Source organism: Setaria viridis, chromosome 2 (assembly GCF_005286985.2).
Source record: "Setaria viridis chromosome 2, Setaria_viridis_v4.0, whole genome shotgun sequence".
NCBI classification, from domain to species: Eukaryota; Viridiplantae; Streptophyta; class Magnoliopsida; order Poales; family Poaceae; genus Setaria; species Setaria viridis.
In genome coordinates this window covers 17,126,700-17,149,167 of record NC_048264.2, presented here as the reverse complement: position 1 = coordinate 17,149,167, position 22,468 = coordinate 17,126,700, and the positions used below count along the sequence as shown (strand labels likewise).

Here is a 22,468-nt window from a genome sequence, read left to right as displayed (position 1 = left end):
GGCCTATTTCAGCTTCCACCTAGCACCCACCTTCTCCCGCCTGCTTATGCGAAAACACCCGCCCAAGCCCACCTTGCAAGGAACGAAATTCCACACCTTCAGCTGGAGGTGAGGACACACGCAACTAAGCATATAAAATGCTTTGTAATAAGCACTTCGCACATCTACCTTGGGAAGGAGGAAGTACTGGCGGAAGCACTTCAAGTGCGTTGAACACTACAAACCCCTAGTGTATTTCAAGTTTCTGCTAAGAGTTTTAGTTAGGACGAACGCCGACTTGGAGACTTTTCTCCTAGTGTCATGATTGATTCATTGTAGTATATCAACGGTTTGCATGTCACGTCAGTCAGGAGAGCCACGGAAAGCATTGGCGAGATGGACACACAAGTCAATCAGTTCAGCCGAGGAGATTGATGCCACAAGAGCTCAATTTGATCATCGGCTTGACTAGGTCGCAAACGAAAATTAAGCCCACGCATCGTATATGATATATGAATGATCCCAAGCATGTCTTGGACATTCCTAGGCGTGTATTTTCACCTATTCCGTTCACAAGAGATCATGTATTTCCTCCGTTTCAAACTATAAGTTCTTTTAGCTTGTTTACATACATGATTTCATTTATATACATAGCTGTAGGTTATATATAGATACATAGTAAAATCTATATATGTAAAAAAATCAAATTAATGTTACATTTTTAAACGGAGTATATGGGATCATGCCGACAGGTCCCAGATCAATGGGTGATGCTATTTTTCAAAAGACTGGAAATAGCCACCACAATTTAACATGATCCATCCATTTCTAATCCAACAGCTGCTTTTTCTTCTATTCACGACGTCCTCCCCGCAGCCCACCTCTGTTTGAAAAGACTAGAGCATGCCTAGACTAGAGCATGCCTCCTCTCTGACGATTCCAAAATTGCAACTTTGTATTTGGATTAGATTGATCGAATAGGAGGGCTAGGCCTCAACCAGATCCTCTCTCGTACTCCTTCCGTCTAAATTGTACGTCATTTTGATTTTTCTAGAGAGCACGGATCAGTATCACAGGGACCAAGGCAGGTGACGGACGCATGCTCCAACGGTAAAATGCTGTGCCGATTTGTATCCCTCGCGGAGCCATGTTGCAGCGAGCCAGCGATTTTGCATGGCCCCATGCAGTGGCTAATTAATTGTTTGGCCAGGGAGACGTTGGATGGAAGGGACGGGACAACGATCCGGTGCGGTTGTAACTAAGACAGCAACTTAAGCAGTCGCTGCACGTGAGGCGTGTTACTGTTGACTACTGTACAGTACAATATATATCCTGTTTACCGTCTAGAATTTGCTACTGTAGCTACGGATCTCATCCGCTTATGAGAGAAATGGACGATCCAAGTTGCTTGCAGTCCTTACCGTGCAGTCGTCGTTACAACTGCACTGGATCTCCGTCGGAAGGGACGCGGACGAGCGAACGAAGATCCCATCGTATAGGCTGTTCAGTTTCCCGTGCGGCTAATTAATTGTTTAGCGAAATTAATCCCCTGCGTACAAAGGATGAGTAAACTAGGATACGCAAAAGCAGAAAACTAGGATACGCCTAAGAAAAGAAAACGAAGGGAGGAGTTGTGACTCCCAATAGGATAGTTGGATTGAGATGAGATTATTAAGAAGCTGCAAAATCAACCCTTCCAATAAAAATAATATTGGAACATTCCTAACTGGTTATTGGAAAATATGGAATACTGCTGGAAATGCTCTTAGTTAGCCTAATTAAGTTTGATATTTTGATGAGGGAATAAATTAGGTTGAATAATGCCGTCTAACACCTTGAAGAGCTAGGCGGCCGATTGACCCCACCTATACCGCTCCCCCGCTTCAGTTCATTTCAAGGCCTAAGGACAGACATCAGCCACGCATTAACATTGTAATACACATGGGATCATGATCAAATAGCAATGCAACAGCTGGTGCAGGGTCACAAGCTCCTGATCAAACCCTGCATAAGCCTACACTTTAAATAAAATAAGCTATGTACAAATAAAATACCGAAGTAGCAGTTCCAAGCAAATCCACTCCAAGTCGGAGACGGGCCCTAGGGCATCATTTACAAGGTGTACTGAAAGTCAACCACGTGGGGCTGCCATTTGCTGCTTCTTGATCCGGTCCCCAGCCTTCACCATGCTGAGGAGAGACATAACATATATGAGTAGCCGATAGAGACAGTTATGATTTATGAAGCGGTGAAGTTTGAAACAACACAAACATGAGATTGCATCGACAGACCTGATATCGTGAGGGGTTATAAATATCCACTGAGAACCCTGTGCAATAGCAAAATCTACTAGGGTGTCTAAGCTTATTTTGCGGCTCACCGCATCCTGCCAAATTCAGATGCCATCAATTACAAAGTTTTGCCTGTCCTTATCTGGACAAAGAAAATGGTAAAGGTCGTGAGTCCTCACCATGAATACATCAAACTCATCCATGGCCCTAAAAGGTGATTCTGTCATTCCATGAAGAGCTAAGGTGAAGCAAAGCGTTGAAAAAGATCGTTCTCCACCTAGAGAAAGAGACAGCATCAACAAAAAGCTCTGCAACTACAAACACTAAGCAAAAGGAGTTACAATTTTATATGGGTATTTTTTACCAATTTTTTCAAGAATAAATAAACTTGATAAAATCTTACAACTGAGACTGATTAGAAGCTGCAACTACCTGAAAGTCCTCTAGTGTCTCTAATGGTATCACGAGACGTGTCTTGAGGCATTGTCAGCTACATCAAACGCCATAAACATGTTACTTAGATTAGTTCAAGAAACAGGTCTGTGTACATTCAGATAAGGAAAGCTAGTGAAAGCAGATCACCTCAACAGAGAGAACTTGGTTTTTATAATCTACGTTGATGTGCCCACTGATACCTTTCTTTCCCAGATGCTCATTGAACCTTTCATATATAGAAAGGTGGCAGAACTCTCAGGGCTAATCATTTTTATGCAATAGAGGGCGATCTAGAAGAATTATTGGTGGTTAGCATCAAAACAAGAAATTACTTACAGCCATGTCAGCTGACGCTTCAAGAGGCCAGCATTTCTTTGGAACTTCTTCCATCGCAAGTCCAAAGCCTTTTGACATGCCTGCACAGAACGACGAACTTGGTTGAAAACAATCCATTATGAGTGCATTGAGCCTATCTAATATATCTAACACCACTAACAATAGTTGAATATGACTGAATCAATACAAAAATATTGCATGAGGCATAATATTGGGGATATTGTATGTATCCACAAGCAAAATTGAATAGTTAAAAAATAACCACCAAACTCATTAAGAAGGAAAATAGATTAGCCATTTTCAGAATCATATAATGTGCTTACATTTAATTTGTCTCTAAAACCAGCATACATTTGTTGTTTCCTCAAGATTTTCTGTCTCGTTTTGTCATGCAAGGCTCTCAGATCATCAATGCTCTCAGTATATCTGCACAGATATTTTTTAGGAAAAGTATCAGAACCATATTATTTATTTACCTTTGTGCAGATATGTGCAAATAAATGGTCGCAGACCTTCTGCTTTCTTGCTGTAATCTCCGTGTCAATTTATTAATTTCCTCACTCAATTGTTCTAGGGTGGATCCCGCAACACCCCCCAGAGCTTCCACTTCACTTTCAATGCATATTTTTGAAGCTTTCTCAAAGTACTCCTAAAGAAGAGTATAAAATCATTACTGGACATGAGACAAATGAACCTACCTATCTAATTGAAATTGAAGCAGAAGTGATACTCAGGTTACAAGATAAATCTGATGTTGAGTTAAAAATGCTGAAGACAGAGCTTTCAAGGTCACAATATAATTCTGATGTTGAGTTAAAAAAAAAAGCTCAATACGGAGCTTTCAAGTCCTCCAAACATCAGTGTCAGTGGTATATGCTTCAAAACTGAGAATGACTTAATATAAATCTTTTTTTTTCAAAAATGCTAATATAAAATTGCTGCTTTTAGAACTGCTTTCATTGTAGAACATTCTACCCAATGTAATAGGTACGCATATTGAGTTGCATGCACCAACCAATTCAACCTAAAAGCTTAAACTGATGAGGAGAGGTGGGCAATTCACTTATACTCCAACACTCCCCCTCACGTGCAGGCTCCCTCAAGCCGCATACGTGGAGATTGGAGTGGGCTGCAATTATTTTATTTAATCACGCCTGCCAGGATTCGAACTCGAGACCTCTGGCCCTGATACCATATTGAGTTGCATGCACCAATCAGTTCAACCCAAAAGCTTAAGCTGACGAGGAGAGATGGGCAATTCACTTATACTCCAACAACGTAGAATACTAAATACCTACTAAGGAGGTTCTGTACCGTTCAAACACAAGGTGCAAATTTGAATTAGAATGTATGATCTTTTCATGATGCAACATAGCTCAATACACCTAAAAAGGAGGTGGCTTTAGCAAAGGCATATTGCCAGTGACAAAGGAATAACCTGATGAAGCTGTTGAAGATTTGTGTACTCGGTTTCAGCCGTTTTAATAGGAGCCAAAACCTTCCTTTCCATGACGTCTTCATAGTGAGCTTTCTCCTGGAAAGGTTTAAGAATACAATAAAATTAAGTACCATGAGTGGAACTAGTGTTGTGTAAATGTTATCATGTAAACCTACAATATATATGTTAGAACAATATAGCAAAGCTTTCTTGTTTTATCTCCTTTATATGAAAGGGATAGATACAATAATTATAAGCACTAGAAAGTTCGACTTTAGTTTTATTTAGAATAGCATGCTTAGTTTCATTCTCAAAAAGAATTTGAAGGAATAGGTAACAGACTAGTGCATTTAATAGCATTTGGTGACGAGTGGCGAACCAGAACACAGGGTATTTTTCATGTGGCATCAAAGAGATAAGTAACCCAAGGAGTGGAAAAGGAGCTCTTTTTTATAAACCATATTCAAATGTAATTACATTTATCACGTATTCACATGTTTCACATAGCCCCTCTGTACTACCATCATAAGACAAAACCTGAGAAACCAACACAAGATCTTGCCTAGAACATATGAGAAGAGGCCACTAAATGTGCACCCATATCTAAGCTAAGGTTTGAGGAAACACTGTATTGCAAGGGGAGAATCACCAAGGACCTTAATCAGCAATGGGTGCAAGCAGCCACTACATCCACAGTAGTCTACTTGAGTTGCAATCAATTGCAATTTGTTGGCTATTCAAAAGGTTTGCCATCGCCCCAACCACCCTCTCTGGCACATCCATGTATCACTTGTGCTAAACTCTTCTGCTGTGACAGCTGTAGCAGTGACAAACAGGTGGCTGAGAACATTGATATTCATTATTGATGATTGCTAGATCCCTAATAACAAGGGCCTTTGCATGCATATTGTATAAGGACAGTGATAGCTTAACAACTTGCAACATCCGAATCCAAGATACCATTAGGAAGTAGCAAGTCCAACTAGTGTGGGCCTTGGAGTAGGCCTGTGCCACCCTCGATGCCTTCTGTGTGCTGCCGCTAACCTGCGCCACCCTTGCTGTCCCTTCGGTCATTACAACCAGTGAAGATCTTTCTTCACCCTCAAGTACAAAGTTGTTGAATCTCTCTAGGTAAGATCTTAAGATCGATTCGGTTGTTAACCGTAATGAGTAGTAACTGTATGTGGCTGATTAGACCCAAAACTCTGGAACAGAGCACACCAAAGCACCAAATCCATGGCAGAGTCAACAAGGACGTCAAGGGATCCATATGGGGAGCTAAAGGAACAGCGAGGTGGCTGCATGGCCTACGACTGGAGTGGAGACATGGAACTACTGGTCTGCTGCGAAGGGTGATAGCAGTAAGGACTGCACGAAATCGCCGTCATCATTCTGCAAATACCAGGTTTAAGTGAGACAAACTATATATCCATGGTTTTCTGAGACAACGACCATAAAACCACAGGTTCCCTGAAATTTACCCTTTTGATATGGATCCCAAACAAGTTGTTTTATTCCTAACAAATTCCAAACTGTACCTTATATTGATTAAATTAATTTCTGGAAACAAAAGACAGCTTTCCTCCTTTGGTATTATATTTGTTCAAAGTACTGTCACCAACACTGTTGCCTCTTGCCATCTTCTCAGACTTGACTGGCCCCCCTCTTCCCCAGCTATTTCTGCCTCCTAATTCTCTTATATTTTTATCCATGAACCAATTCATCCTCACGTGGCACAGCCATCCAACACCGAATTCTTTACTTAGATCTAGCAGTGGCCAAAGCAGATGTCTGAGAGGAAGAAAAGGCAGTGATTTTGAGGGTGCATGGGCTTAAGTTACACTTAAATAGCTTGCACAATGCAACACTTCGCCCCTGATCGAGCTGTCATGCCATCTGTTCAGCTTTTATACTAACTTTGCCACACTTGTGGCAGCCAGTTTGTAAAAATATGAACTGATATTTGTTCGAGAAATATAAACTGATATTCAAAGCTCATAGAAAGCAACGAGTAGAGCACACAAACTAATACTTAGAATAAGAGAATTGCACCTGCTGAGCATCATGTATTTTTTCTTCGACAAGCTGCAATTCATGCTCTACATCACTAATAGACCCCATCTCAGCATATGCAGATTCTGAAATAAAGCATTTTGAAATCAGTACGTATAGATAATCAACCATGGCTAAGCAGGCTACCATAGTTAGCAGTTCGTTAAGATTTCAAGGATTAAAGAGCATATATTTCTGCAAACTGTAGCCTACTTCGCCACGGTTTTTTCAAGGATTAAAGAACATCAATAACTTCCCCGGATTTTTCCCTCTGGTTTTGCCAACTGTAGTTTTAAATCATACTGACTATTGGGAAAATGAGTTGGCAATCTAAAAGTGTTGCATAATGCATGGTCAAAATAGAAACAGATGGAACAACTATGCATGGGTTTTGATACAAATTTAAGCAGACAGATAAAAAAAAGAACTTATTCCAAAAGGCTAAACACTAACTAGAATTATGTCTTTACTAAAATAAACAGAGTGGGGAAATTTCAGTATAGGGCTGGAAAAGCCAAATAAAAGCATCATTATAACTCTTAACACAAGAAAGACCCCGTGTCACACTGCTCACATTATAACATTTTTTCTGGATGGTTGAGGAGGGAAAATTTCAAAATCACAACTGGTACCCCTTCCAGAATAGATTACACTGAGTCAGACTTAATTCGAGCAGCCACACCAGCCAACCTAAAATCAAAATAAAACCAGCCTGGCACGGTACCAGCTAAGTCGCAAGACTAAGGGCAGAAATGTTTCCCCATACTTTCTCTCAAACCAGCAAGATTAAAATATGAGCTGTCCTACTCCTACAATGAACGTACAAGTATTTTTGTATTGTCTGCTGACAAAAAAGGTGATATAAAGAGTGTCCTTGAGTTAAGGCAGGATATAACAGTTTCACAGTCAAATTTATACAGTTTTCAAGTACATTAGATCTTTAACAAATTGAATTACTTTCAATAACCAGATGGTTTATATTTTGCAAACTTAACTTGCCACCCACTGTTTATGTCCTTGCTGGCACATCATGGCGTTACATGTGCTTTCTTGAAGTTCTTATAACCACATAACTATAATATGACAATAAAGTATGATAAATCAAATGCGAAGAGAATAAGCATTAATGGAAAAAGGGATGATACCAATAAAGTCCTTGTAGGAAGCTCTTTTATTGTTCTCTTCTTGCAAAGCATCTGTTAGTTTCAAATTAATTTTCTGCAGAACTAATTCTTTGTTCCCAATATCTTCCTTCACTTGCTGCAGAAGTAGGTAGCAATAGTCAATTGGTCAGGTTCTTGCTTAGATAATGAGGATTAGTTGCAATGAAGTAAAAGGATAATCACGACCAAACCATCATTTCAGCCACTAGTTCGGAGGTATCCACAGCAGTATCATGATTATTGTCAGCAGAAAGCTTCTTGGTATCATCTAACTGCAGTTTTTTACGCTCCAGACGCCGCTCCTCATCTTCTCTTTTTCTCTGTCAAACAAGAGGAATTGCCATCGGATGACTTAAAGCAAATTGTAAGCAATCAGAATTTTACCTTCAAACTTCTGAGCTGCAATTCGATTTTTCCTCGCTGAACAACTAATTCACTTTTCTGACCCTCCCTCTCTAAGTTTATTTGCTCAATTCCAGTAGCTTCATTCTTCATTTCAGTTATTGTTTCTCCTACAGAAGTGCACAAACGTCCAGCTCTCCACTTTCTATTTGGAGGAAGAATGGTCTGAACAGAACCTCTACAAAACCTGCAAGCAGTGGCAACAGAATCATCTGCTCATCATCATTTCTTTTATGAAAGACACTTTGAAACATTAAATGAATCAGTAAGGATGCTGCAGAAATAGAAAGCACCAGCTCCCCATTGGCAAGAGTTAGAATATGATGAGCTCTAAGTTGGTGCAAACTACCACCCAATTTTTTTAAGGTTGCCAATTTGTAGCATTGTCTGCAATTAAGCATGCTAGCAACCAAATTTAGTGTGATTTACAAACTACCAATGTTAAACCAGTAACATCTGAGAGACCACTAATCATCTCAATAAAATTGCCCACCGGCACAGTGAAAGATTTCTAAGGGGCTAAAGAAATCATGTTATTTTCAAACCAAATTTTTCACCTTACATGCAAGGAAACAAATTTGTTAAACAAGTTGGTGTTGATTTTCTTAAAATCTCAGCAGATGGAAAACCACCAGATGAATGTTAGATGGTAAGTTAGACAATTGGAAAACATATAATCTGAAAAACAAGTTAGCAAGTAGTGCATGCTGCAGTTGTCTTTCTATAAAAATTTTTATGTGTTTGTATAGGAAAGGGGGGATGAGCAAATGCCTAGAACCCTAAGGCCTAAGTGCACTTTGCAATATTTATTTTCTGCAGTGCTTCACATGTACATTTCCCAGTAGCTAGTGGACAAATGGCTAGAGTTAAAAAAGAGTATGAGCCAAGCAACAGTTGCCAATGTTAGTTCTCCAATGAACATCTCCTTCCGGAGAGCATTGGTGGGTAACAAACTAGTGGATTGGCATAACTTAGTTGCAAAAATTGCGAAGGTACAGTTGAATGATAGGAGAGACCAGTTTATTTAGGGATACTACCAAAGTGTTTTCCCTATGCAGTCAACGTATAAGGTCCTCATAAATGGTAGCACGCTAATTACAAATAAAGAAATATGGAAGATGAGGCTAACTTTGAAAATCAAGATTTTTATGTCGTACCCGAAATGGGTGTTATACTGACTGAAGGCCACTTAGCATGAAGAAACTGGAAAGGGAGTCAAAAGTATTGTTTCCACAGTTTTAATAAAGCAATTCAGCGTCTCTTTTTTTATTGTCATTTTGCTAAGTTCCTTTAGCATACAGTTCACATTGTGTTTGATACTGCACATCTGCACCTAGTAACTTAGATGATCTAATTATTCATTGGCTTATAAGGATGGGGTCTAATATTCGATCACAGGTGTTGGTAGGAGTTGCTGGCCTGCTGCTCTATGCTGGACTAGTGGGCTTTGTGGCTTAGCAGGAATTATGTAGTTCTTGATAAAGGACAAACTAAATCTTATATGCAGGTGCTATACGAGGAACGCATTGGCTCTGGTTTTGGGCGTTGCTGCAGCGAAATAAAGAGAATAAGGAAATGGCGATCTTTGCATGCGGCATGGCACGTTGGAGACAACAGTCTTGCAGATTTCTTGCTTCCCATGGATGGAGATTAATAGAATTTGCTACGAATGTCCCTCATTCGAACCACAAACGTACTGTCATGGTGTTATTTGCTTATACTCTCATCACGGTTGTGTGATGCTCACGGCACATGGCTGTAACTATGTAATAAGTATGATCTGATGCCTCTATGGAGCCAGAAGCCACTGAAGCCAGAGTATGAGCAAAACCTGATCTAAAAATAAGGAGTACCAATGAGACTTACATTTTGTAACCATCTGAAGTATATACTTCCTTCAGATTTTGTATCCTCTGATCAAATGCGACAGACTTTCCCATTTCATAATCTTGTACTAGAACCTGTCTCTCTGCATGGCCCTGAAATAGAGATACTTTTACCTAAGTGTTGATCAAAATACATTTCAAACTGAAGCATATGAAGAAAAAACAAAGAGAGATTACAGGGTTAGTCTAAAGATAAACAAATTTCTGAAGATGTGCTACCTGATCCACCAATACATTTAGTATAGTAGGACTTTCTGAACGGATAACTGAGAGTATCGTCGGGTGTGGTGTTGAAGGAACCAAATGATTTGGGATGTCATGCCTATTAAAAGAAGATTGAATAATACTTCATTTGAGACGAAACCAAAGGTGTACAAAACAGAACACCTAATCATCTTACAGTGGTTTAGCAAAGTCATATATAATAATTTGAAGGTTGCGGTAGTTTGCTTCCTTCGCACATTCTCGTAAAAGAAGTGAATCCTTATGACATGAAACAATGAAAGCATCTAAGAGCCTCCCAAATGCACAATCAACTGCAACAGACCAGGAATCGCTGGACAGTTCCTGCATTACAACGAGCACTGTTATTGTGTGGAAACAACACCATTGCTATTTCGTGTGGGATAACACAAAAACTACTAATTTCTATCACCACATTGTAGTGCAACAGAACTAAAAAAAGACTCCAGCGAATAGGGGAACGAGATTAATTGCCAGCTAATTAGAAACCCAAATTAGTATCATAAATCAATTTTTGTTCATGACATTTGATGCAAGGAGAAGAAATATGAATAAAGTGGCTCAAATGAACAGAGGTAAACAGCAGAAAAATAGCCATATTTTCCTTTATTAAGGAAAAATAAATCATTTAGAATAATGTAAAGACCATGCCATAGTGAAGCCAAAAACAGTCAACATATGCATACAGCCGAAGAAAATAAAGGAACGAACAGAGGACAGGGCATTGGGCAGATCACAATCATAAAGTACAGTAGGTTTAAGGCTTGGTAGTAACCAATTGATCTCTTTTCAGGATGAATAATTTGACTGAGATGGACACATCAAATCTATGTGTAATTAAACAGCATATTTAATGAAGCATAGAAGATTTGAAGGGGAGAAAAGCTCTGCCCTTCCATCTCCTGGACAGAGAGAGGGGAGGGCAGAATGCTCTGGTGTCCCTTCCAGTTAAGTACGAGGCTTCACAAATACTACTCAATATTTCTCATGCCTTTTCTCGTTCATGGTTCAAGGTGAATACAGCAGATCAAAACAAATACTCAGGGTGATATGGCTCAAACAACTGGCAGCAGCAGCATGCTCGCCCTCTCAACTTAGCATGACTTGTTCCAGCCAAGTGCACCCTTGAGGTGAATATAGAGGCTCTGAACAGCAGGAACAGGGACCGCGTTTATTTCTTTCTTGCTTAATAAATCCTAGCACAAGTTATTGCCAACACTGTTGTAGTTTAGTGGTAAGCTCCCAAGTTGAGGGAGACACCAACCAGGGTTCAAATCCTGGTGGCAGCAAAAAAAATCCCCTCACTAGCAACCCGAAAAAATACTGGCAAGGCACTGGCCTGTGGCACCTATGGTTGGTTTGGACCCTCCTACCACGGGGTAGTTGCAGTGGTCGCCAACCCAGTTGGTTGTGATTGGCCCAGGTTACGGTACAGGCCCTATAGGGTGAAGCCGGGGTTCGGGGGGTTTCTCGGCCGGATTGGCTGAGATTTCTTCTTAGTGTAATGCCGTGAGGGCGGTCTTTCCCCCCGCCGGTCGAGTTTTTTTTTTATTGCCATATAGACTAGGCACCATCTACAAGACAAAAGCTAAGGCCAATCACACAACAACATGGCTAACAAACTCAATCAAATCTAAACAATTGCTTTATCCCTAAGAAAACAGCTCAACAAACTAATTAATAGTTTAATACACATGACACGGAAGGAGCAGAGATACAAGACCGCGAGCTACTGTGCCAGGCTGACCGCCATATGGCATAACAAGGAAAAGGTCTATCAAGGACATATCAACTGCACAAAGTTACACTAAACCACTTCACAGTACAGTTTGCCAAAATTTGACAGCCATAAACATGGAAGGTTGCAACTTGCAAGTTTGCAACCACTTACAGAATACCAGTAAATACTAAATACCGTGCAAAAAAAGAAACTTAGCTATTAAATTTTGTTTTAAAAGCCAAAAAAACTGGTCAGACAGGATGAGACCGGTTGAGAGCTATTCCCTCCGTTCCAAATTGTAGGTCGTTTTGACATTTCTAGGTTCATAGATATTATTATGCACCTAGACATACACTATATCTAGATGCATAATAATATCTATGAACCTAAAAAGCTAAAACGACCTACAATTTGGAACGGAGGGAGTATCTTTGAAATTTGAAAACTTTGAGTTATAATTTGCAATTAGAATGATATTATTACCCTGATACCAAGTTATTGAGACTAATCGAGAGCAGGTATAGTAATCAACAGAGACAACTCAAGACAATCAAAATAATCAAAATAATACTTTCGTACCACATGAGCTCCTATTGGACCGACAGGAGGGCATTTAAATCTACTCTGATGTCTCTCTATCGATCGAAAGAGGCTCAGAACTCTATCTCCTCCAAATGCTGTTACCTGCAAAGAAGCATCACCACCAGCATGTAAACAAAAATACTACCAAACAGTTGCTACATTAAAAGTCAGAAAACACAGGACAGTATCACAATAGAAATAGTTACAGCTAACTGAAGCACTGGTTATTACTTTATCGTGTTGGCGCTGTTGAAAATCCCTAATTTGAGATTTCAGGTGATTGATCTTGCGGGCGTCTTCAGCTATCTGCAAAGAAACATTTAATGGAATATACAGTACAAGACCCAGAAGATCCAAGATAAAGAGAGGCATGACAACTCATAACCATAGCAGCACTGGCTAACTTTATATGCTGGAGAAGGGACTTGCCAGTAATGGGTTCAAGAAAAATAGTGAAGATGCATGGTCAAACGAAAGAAACTAAAAAGTCAAATCTCATTTAAGCTTAGAAAGATAAGAGCATACATGTTTAAAGTTATAAACAAAACTATCAAAGAATGACTCAGATATACTTCCGCAGAATATGCAATTTTCAATAAAAACTACAGAAAATAATTAATAAAACTAAGAAAAGTTGACCGATGTTATAGACTCCCTTAAATCCAGTAGATGGGGAAATTGGTATTAAAGAGAGGAGTAATGGTGTGTCAACTACTGAGAAGAGGAAAGAGGCAATACGCATGGATTTAGTGTACTTCCGATCACACATTAAGTTGGTATTAAAGACCCAGGACATGAGTTAATTGGTATTAAAGATCCAGGACATGAATTATTGATTGTTGAGGTGGTGTTTCAAGAGACGAAAATTCATCATGCAAAAGACCTGGTTCTCTTGTAGCACATTTGGGGATCATTACAAGACACAAATGAATTAGCCACACTCTGGGCACATTGCACATCAACGACCTAGTTTGGAGAGGCAGAAGTCACAAATACCTTTTTTTCAATGTCACCGATGCTTTTAGTAATGCCCCATAGTTCTTCAGATAATTTCTTCTCTTCCTCTTTTAACCTAAATAACACAAAGGCAGCATCAAGAACCAATAACAAAACTTGGTGACACATAAGTAATAAGGATGAAAAAACTGACCTTGTAGCACTTAAATGAGCAGAGTTGATCTCCTGCTGTAGTTCCCGCATTTTGTCCTCAATTTGAGATACTTCAGCCTTCAATATGATGTATAAATTATTCAGATGAGATGGAAAAATTGGAAATTCGAAAAGAAAAATTGAAGGTTCCAAAGAAAAATAAATATACAAGAAATGACCAAGAGCTCCAGTGCTCCCATTATCACATCCAACATGTTGCACTTTTTTGAAACTTCCCCCAAAAATCATGTCAGTAGGACACAAAGTTAAGTAAACCCAGAAAAAATCAATTTCAACTTTACCTAGATGCCAAGAAAGCAAATGGACAAGCAGTTAGTACGTCATTCTTCATCATGTGCTAACAGTACTCCTTGTGTTTGTTGAATCTCGGTATCAAAGATGAATTTGGAGTTGAAATTGCAGGTTTACTTAACTTTATGTGTACGTTATGTGTTTTTATGGATTTTTGGAACATTGCAACAGGTTGGATCGATCGTATTCTGACAAGGGGACGCCGGATCAGGAACCAATTTCCCTTAAAAAATGATAACCGGCTTCACTAGCTACTTCACTTTTTAATGTAAAACACATTGGAGCAATTTAACCAGGAAAACAGTTTATTGGTGAATCATTTTTCCTTCAAAGCATAGCACCATACGAAACTGGACATTGCTAGTCATCCAAAGTCCAAACTACCAGCACCAGCAACTTGAGCCACTGGCTCTATGCCTCTACTTACAAGGCAAATTGATTGACTTTATGGTTACTGATATGAACAGGTTTAGGGTTGGGTAAACATCCATCGGAGGGGAGCCAGACAGCGACAACTGGAGGTAGCACGTGCATGGCGCTATTGGAAGAAGGCATCTTAAGGAGAGAGGAACTCAGGGAAATACGAGACGCCAGCAGACACGTACTTCATCTTCTGCAACCTGCCTATCTCAATCCCCCTGGCTGGCTGGCTTTATAGAAATGGTGACACTAAACTTACTTCCTTGTCCTTATGTAGCAAACAACCCAATCCTGTCTAACAGTCTAACACTACTTGATTGCTAAAACTACAAGCTAAGTAACAGGCCAACAACTAATGCCTAGCTGTCGCAGATGTGCTGCTCCTTGACATGCCGCCTTGCTGCACTGCAGCTGCATCACTGGGCTTGCCCAAGGCCCCTAGCTTATCCAGCAACAATTAGTCTCCATCAACTTGGAGATAAAAATCAAGTGGGGATCCAGGGGCCTGGCAATAATTGGGTCTCTCCTAGGCAAACCCGCAAGTGAATTGTGGACACCCAAACCATTTATATCGCCGCTGTCTGGCTTTTGTCTCTCCCTCTTCACAGTCGCTCCCATCCCATCGCATCCTCTCACTACAGGACAATATCACCTCCCCCCCCCCCCCCCCCAAAAAGAAAAAACTTGTTGCACCGTTCAGGTCCTTTATTAACTGATCGAGTAACATTGTAATAAGACTCAAGCAGATCGACAACTTAGTACTAGACTAGCGTCAGGTAGTTCTAGCAGGTGATACCAGAAGCAGAATGAGCAGGTACAGGCCTGTTTAACTTGCTACCATTCAATAGAACTGATCATGGACCGCCCGACCTGACAACCGGCCCAAAAAAAAACCGACCCAACTCAAACCCGGCCAGAGCATCGAGCTGGCTCGGGCCAAATTTTTTAACCCTGAGTAAATTTCGGGTCAGGCTCGAGCTGAGAATTTAGCCCACGGGCCGACCTGATGGCACGAGAAAATAAAACGAGAAAAAAAAAATCCAGCCCAGCTAACCCCACCAGCCCAGCAAGCCCGATGCCCTCAGGTCTGCACATACAGAACGTTCAGTCTTATCCTTCCAGCCTCCTTGCCTTCGTCAAATTCATCTCGCTTATCCTCCCCAGCCTTATCATCTCGACCCGAGCAACACCTCGAGGAGCCAAAGACACGAACGCACTGTGCCACCCACGTGAAATCCTCACCGCAGCAGTGGCGCCGCGCATTCCCCTCTTTGGCTCCACGAGGACACCTGGCGAGCAGACACATCGGCCGAGCTGTTGGCCCACACGCAGCCGTTGCCGTCTTCCATCTCCCCATCCGACTAGTCTCTTGGCAGCGTGACTTCACTTAATGACAACACATAATAACTACCATCAGCACCACTGAACCATGAAGCAGGATGTCTGCATTGATGTCTACACCTTGACAGTGTTGACCAACCCTAGATCCATGCATTACTTTATCATCAAACAACACACGACTACACAAGATCAACTTAGTGCGGCCAGTAGCAACCCACCATGTCTGCCAATGGCAACCGTGTCGCCAGCGGCAATGTCTGCCACAACTGCCCATGTTAGCTCTGCAGCTCCCAAAACCACACTCTAACACTCACATGGTGTTTGCCACTGTCTCGCTGGTCTTGCAGACAGTTGAAAATGGAAGTACTCTGTAGTGTGAGGCTGTCATCATGGGACTCTATGACCCAATGTCCTGCTCCTAAGGTCGCTTACCCTAGATACCCTAGTTGAATGTGGTCCTTGTCTAGTACTCTAGTATCCTACCAGGGTGGGTGGGTGTGTTTTGTCTGGGAGATGGTATTCTATGCCCTCTCCGTTGTATTTTTTCCTTAATGGAATGAAGCTTAGCTCTCCTACATGTTCAAAAGAAAAAAAATATGGCGAGGCATACGGCATGTCATATCGTGCAATACCATGTACATTTGTGAGGAAGAAAATCTGAAAGAAATTGACCAAGAAAAAAGGACATGATTTGGTGTGTGTTGAGGATCTGGACTTCGCGCCACAACTTCAGGAATTGTTTTTTGATTAACTTCGCGGCTACTACAACCCATCACGTTGCTTGTCATTGCTATTGAGATAAAGTTAATTTTGAAAAAGAAATACATTCAGCATACCTGAGTTTCTTGCATATGCTGCAGTTCAAATTCATCAACCTGCACCTGAAGTTGTCTCACACGGTTATTCATTTTATTCAACATTTGCATACCGCGTTCATGCTCTTTCTCTAGATCCATCTTCAGTTTCCCAGCCTGCAAAGCAAAGGAACATGCTTTAATTAATAGCACAATAACCCAATTGGAAAGGACAGATGTAATATGTGCCAACACTTGAAAAACTAGGACACACACAAACGGTAAGGTTTTTACAGAATTTGCAGCCTGCAATTCTAAATTTACTTCAATTCGTCACATGCTTTCCCAATTGATTCCTTAACTGATATATTTATTAAATATACAGATGCTCATATAAGCACATCCAGATGGCAAACATAAAGTGGAACTGAAAAATTGCATGGAAGCAGTAAATTTGAACGATTTCACGATTGGTTGTAAAAATAAGATGGCAAAATCCATGACCTAAAGGTAAACTGCAGATCATAATTTGCACCAAAAAGAAAAGTATAACTAGCGAATTGCAACACATGAAGTGCAGATGCATGCATTAGTGTAATTTTCTAATTTATAAGACCATGCACGTGTAAACCTCTGCTATGAAAACCACATGCCACAGCAACAAGGTTATGCTTCTGAGTTAGAACATTGCCATCACAACAGGGTTATAACTTACGAGTCATAATGTATTTAGGTAATTATTGAAAAACATTATAGACAAATATATACAACAATACTAGCCTACTGGGAGCTACTTAAGACAATAAATACCTCATGCATGTCATGTTCCAATTTTTCCTTCATCCTCCTTACTTCTTGTGTCTTCTCCAGAAAAGATCTAACATTTTCTTTCTTCACAATAAAATCTTTCCTCAGTTCCTCTATAATAGCCTACAGCATAAGGCAAACTGAATTCAGTTAACAACCCATTAATATTCCAGACCTGGTATCCCAAACTCATTAATATAGCACAGAAATTTTTCAAGGTAACTACAATATCCTCAGTGAGTAGGAAGAATTAACTACTCAGACAAATGAAACTTGAAGATATTTTTATCTTCAAAAGATTACTTGGTAAATGGACAAATGGACTCCGAATTGGGCCATGAAATAATCAAATGACAAGTCAAGGTTTAAACATATTAAGAAGAACAATGTTGTTATGTATCAACAAATTTGGTGCTATAACCTGCATTGCAGATAACAATATAGATGTGCTAACTAGCTGACCGAAATTTCTATGGAGAGTAAAGATGAAACAAACAGCTTTGTTCGAAGTTCATTCCATTTACCATTACAAATTCCATATATGACAATTCAAATGCATTAAAGAAGTCTCTTTGAATTCATCATATGATCTAACAAAACTACAAGCAAAAAGTAGCAGTTAATCAGACACTGAATTTAAATTTAATATAATGCTGGCTAACAAACATGAAGTTCTTCTGGTGGTACTGATGGTTAGGAGTGATATTCCTCAACAAGAAATTGAATAAAGTTAGGCAGTCAGGTAACAATAATATCAAATAATATCACTGTGAACGTACAACAGGACATCATGCTGAGAAAAAAAAAAGGGACAAAATTGTTTCCAATAAAACAGCACTTACCGTATTTCGATCAATTCGTTCTTGGCATGCAGGGATACGCTCTTTGAGTTTCTCAAGCTTATTTGCTTGTTCCTCAATCTTTTTTACAACATCATAAACCCATGCCCAGGCCAACTTTTTCTTCAAGTTATCAATCTCATGTGCTATTTCTTCAATATGTTCCATATTCTTTATCTTCCCCTGAAGATCATCAAGATCTTTCAGCACTGGACCAATCGATTTTTCCAGTTCTTCAACTATAGAGTCCGCGCCAGTCAGTTTCTCTCTTATTGAACCAAGCATGTCATTCACTTGTTGAAGAAGAGTAGCCTTGAAAAAGAACTGATGCAAAATAGAAAGTATGAACAGTGAAAAACAAGAATGGAACCATTCATCAGTTATATTGGAGGAGAGCACATGCATGCACAAATGTATGGAACAATTTTGAGTTCAAACCGCAGTGTACTAAGCTCACCAGCTCAAGGCCAGCCAAAACGTATAAATGAAGCACTATCTTTCTCATGAAACAAAAATCATAAATAGTCTAGCGAGAATGCAAATATAAAATGTTGAGGCCACAGAAGGACATGAACTTGCATTCGCCAATTCAACAATAATAGACCACTGAGAGGCACATGAATCCAGGCACAGATGTTCCATTGCGTAGATAAATTATGGCAGAAAGTAAAACGTCGTATGTGATTGTATTGCTAGAAACATAATGAAATTGGTTACCTTAAACTTATCCCTGTCATTTCCTGAATGTAAAAATTCTCTGCTTTTGTCTTGACTCATAATTACACAAGGATTTTCAACATCAATCTGAAAATTCGCACAGATGGATCAAGATGCAGAAAAAAGTATATCAGGCTATCACATTGCAAATAAGTAGTCGATCGATATCTACAGCGGGAATGCATGATAAAGCATCACAAGTAAGAATCTACAAGATTCTCCACTCTTAAGATGCCACAGTACCAAGCTGTCGTGTAGGCAGGAAGGCTGTAGGTGTCAACATGAGTTGAGTTGGGTGAGTTGGCGTGAGTGAGGCCAGAACTGTGAGCTGACCTATATAGCCAGCAGTGTATCGCGTGAAAGTTTTTAGACAAGAAATTAATCAAAAAGGAAGATCATCTTCCTCCTCACGTCATGTTATCCCTTGCTTCCCAATCCGAGATCGCTCCCTTCTTGGTTTTAAATGCCTGCAGCCAATAGTTGTCACAAACAGGCAGACCGAGAGAAGCATGATGGTGCTTCAAGCACCGTGGTTGCACATGTGTGTTAGATGGATGACAAGACATACACCACATGATTAATTTCCTTGTCAGTAATCCAGAGGAAATTTCCTTCTTGAGTTTGTTGATGCTACAATTTGATCAGATGACACAAGGATGTCACTAACTTCCTTTTCCACAGACCCCAACTTGAGCGGAAGGAGCTTTCAGCACTAGGTGCTCCCTTTATTGCTCAAATCTGAGTCTTTGCTTTTTCTTTTCAAGCTCTCATTTTCTCAACATATTGGAAATGGCTGGGGGCTTGAATGGGTGAAAGCCGCATGACGAAGAGAATTGTCAACATCAAGATGTGCAGTGCTCCTAAATTTCTAATTGAATTTGAGATATAACTTGTTGGGATGTGTGCATGGCATAACCTTACCATATGGCTGGAGTGCTCAGACATTGCAGCATGATAGATTTAATAATAGTACACTCATACTTTGCCTATTTTAAACAACTGTACCATGCCCAAAGCCAAACAAATAATGAAGGAGCAACCAAGCATCTCAAACAAACAACAGCATTCTAAGCATACCATTCATAAGCTAACAAGCAACTTACATTAAAATGTTCAATTATTTCAACGAGATCATCTTTGCGATGCGCCACCTTCCTCCCTGTTCCAGTACATGCAGACAAACAGTTGATGTAACACAAGAATTCATGAGAGGGAAGTAATAAATTAATAAATAAAAGAAGCTATTCTATTAGTTTTATTTAGCAATCCGCAACTACCAATTTATTTAATTCACATTTAATGCCATTTCAAATTTCAGCCTATTCAGGTCCAAAATCTATTGTTATGTCTGTGATGCTACAGTTGTTCGCATCTTGTTTGACAGGCTTTTAGGTATTTATGATGGAAATGGAAGCAACACATAAAAAAAGCTGGGGCACCTAACACTCTGAATATGATTATATATTTATATGACGATAAGGAAAACTTTATGCACAGCAACGAGCCACGTACAAAGATTCAAGAGCATATGAGATTTTTGCCTAATCGGAAATGGGACATAATGCATGTTGAAAATTAGAAAAGAATGGAAAAGATGCAGCAGCCTAATATTGTAAAACGCCCTTACAGGTGTGACTAAATAAAAGCCAACAATCTCGAATTTAATAATCTAGGGATATGAAAACGAAACTTAGATACGAGAAATCTTACCTACTGACAAAGAAAACTACAATAACATTACAGCAAATAATACAGTTCATTAGAATGAAAACTGCAACCAACAATTGTCAACTTGGTGTCAAAACTTTATCCAAGAAAAGCAGCTTACAAATATGAGAACACAACCAACAATTGGGGAGGATAAATCAAGTAGTATTACCATGTTGATCCTTTAAAACTGTAGAACTACTTGATTCAGTAATCCTGCGTTCCAGTATAATTACATTCCCATATACTTCTGGCTTAAACGCATCTTCCCCGTGGTTACTGATATCAACAACAATGGAAGCATAGCTGCAGCATGAAATGTGAACAAATTAGACCAGGTTACAACTGTTCACAAAAAAAGGAGGTAGAAAACATCAAGTGGACATCAAGTGGGTGTTGCAAAAAGAAGAATGGGTATGGCAGATTCAGAATACACTCTGTGCATGAAAATGGTGGAGAAATTATTTTCCCCTTTTCAGCCTCAATATATTGCAAAGGCCTATAGCTCGAGGTGCATATTGGGGATATACTAGGTGTAGGCGTTTAGCGCAATGTTTGCTGTTCACCACATTCTAACTCGCAGGCAACTGTATCTATTAGCCACATCGACAGTTAACAGACAATGAAGTAATGGAGATCCACGAAAAATCGGTGGCCCTGAATAAAATTGATTTAACTATTTCTTTAAAGAACACTCATAGATTCTAAAAATGACATTCGGGCTAAAAGAAGGGAGGAGAGGGAAACGAGGGCGGACGCAACCTGCAGCCGGTCTTGATGAAGTCCTTGAGGGATGCGGCGCGCTGGGTGTTCTTGGCGCGGCAGCCGAAGGCGACGCAGAGGGCCGTGAGGATGGCGCTCTTACCGCCTGCGCCACAGCGGCCGCAGAGGAGGAGAGAAGAGCATCAATCGTCAGGGGTCCGCGGCGAGGAATGGGAAGATAAGCGAAGAGGGAGGGAGGGAGGGAGGGGGCTAGGGTTCACGAGCGTACTTCCGTTCTGGCCGGTGATGAAATTCACGTGTTCCCCGAGCTCGATGTGGAGGCTGGAGTGGCACATGAAGTTCTCCAGCCGGATGCGGGAGATCGTCCCCGCCGCCATCGCCGGCGACCTCCTCTCTATCTTTCTCTCTCCCCGCTCGCCTGTGGAAGCCAAAACCCGAAAGATGGGGGAGCGGGGATTTTGCGGGGGTTTTGTTTTGTGGGCGCCGGTTGCTTTTCGGTAGGAAGAAGCCCGCCAAAACCCCAAATGGGCGCGGGCCGCGCGTGGGGGAGCGGTGAAGTCGGGGATGGGGATTGGTTGGATTGCGTTTATATTTTTTTTTAGTCTCGTTTGAATTAGATTTTAGATTCTCAAGAACTTAGGCCCTGTTTGGCACGGCTCCACTCCTAAACTCCAGCAACTCCATCAAAAAATTCAGCCAAACATCCCAACTCCAAAACTCCATGGAGTTGCCAACTCCATGGAGCTGTAGTGCAAATGTAGGTGGAGTTTTGGAGCACCTCTTTTGCTGCTCCAGAAACCTCTCTTTTGAACCTTCTCGTGGAGTTGGTGGGTAATTACCCACCAATACCACTGGTTACACAAAAAAACGTTTCATTCTATTCTCCCTTCTATTCTCCCGAGCCCCACTCGCCGCCAAAGCCCTGCCTGTCACCACCCCCGTGGCCGGCCGGCCCCGCCGCCCGTTGCCGCCCGCCGCCGCCCGTCGCCGCCCGCTGCCGCCCGTCGCCGCGCCCGCCGCCCGTCGCCCGCCGCCACCCGTCGCCCGTCGCCGCCCGCCGCCGCCCGTCGCCCGTCGCCGCCCGCCGCCGCCCGTCGCCCGTCGCCGCCCGCCGCCGCCCGTTGCCGCGCCC

The 22,468-nt window shown here is 40.9% G+C and overlaps 1 protein-coding gene across 3 annotated transcripts; it reads right to left on the bottom strand.

Annotated features, from left to right (window-relative positions):
- Positions 1-1,724: 1,724 nt before the first annotated feature.
- Positions 1,725-21,828, bottom strand: LOC117844962 (structural maintenance of chromosomes protein 6B). Of its 3 annotated transcripts, XR_004637977.2 has the most exons (29): positions 21,605-21,824; positions 21,376-21,481; positions 20,786-20,919; positions 20,010-20,065; positions 18,907-18,993; positions 18,193-18,513; positions 17,354-17,473; positions 16,586-16,720; positions 13,678-13,754; positions 13,524-13,599; positions 12,759-12,833; positions 12,525-12,629; positions 10,383-10,549; positions 10,202-10,304; positions 9,963-10,075; positions 8,079-8,283; positions 7,886-8,014; positions 7,677-7,791; positions 6,532-6,617; positions 4,480-4,575; positions 3,554-3,690; positions 3,365-3,467; positions 3,042-3,121; positions 2,853-2,931; positions 2,703-2,760; positions 2,450-2,547; positions 2,271-2,365; positions 2,034-2,168; positions 1,725-1,879 (listed from the first exon to the last, which is right to left on the bottom strand). XR_004637977.2 is itself a non-coding variant. In XM_034725823.2 (28 exons), exons 1-28 carry the CDS (start codon positions 21,711-21,713, stop codon positions 2,111-2,113), a joined length of 3,123 nt encoding a protein of 1,040 aa, XP_034581714.1. In that variant the 5' UTR covers positions 21,714-21,828; the 3' UTR covers positions 1,904-2,110. The 3 variants fall into 3 exon arrangements, 1 of the variants encoding a protein (XP_034581714.1); XM_034725823.2 differs by lacking the exon at positions 1,725-1,879 and having other exon boundaries at positions 1,904-2,168; positions 21,605-21,828; XR_004637978.2 differs by lacking the exons at positions 1,725-1,879; positions 2,034-2,168; positions 2,271-2,365; positions 2,450-2,547; positions 3,365-3,467 and having other exon boundaries at positions 3,518-3,690; positions 21,605-21,825.
- Between the last annotated feature and the right edge of the window lie 640 nt (positions 21,829-22,468).

Coding starts and splice junctions, on each gene's coding strand:
- LOC117844962 (XM_034725823.2), bottom strand. CDS start 21,713: ATGGCGGCGGGGACGATCTCCCGCATCCGGCTGGAGAACTTCATGTGC. Junction 18,514..18,906: donor ATGACAGGGATAAGTTTAAG/GTAACCAATTTC, acceptor ATTTTGCATCAG/TTCTTTTTCAAGGCTACTCT. Junction 6,618..7,676: donor TTCCTACAAGGACTTTATTG/GTATCATCCCTT, acceptor GCTTTATTTCAG/AATCTGCATATGCTGAGATG.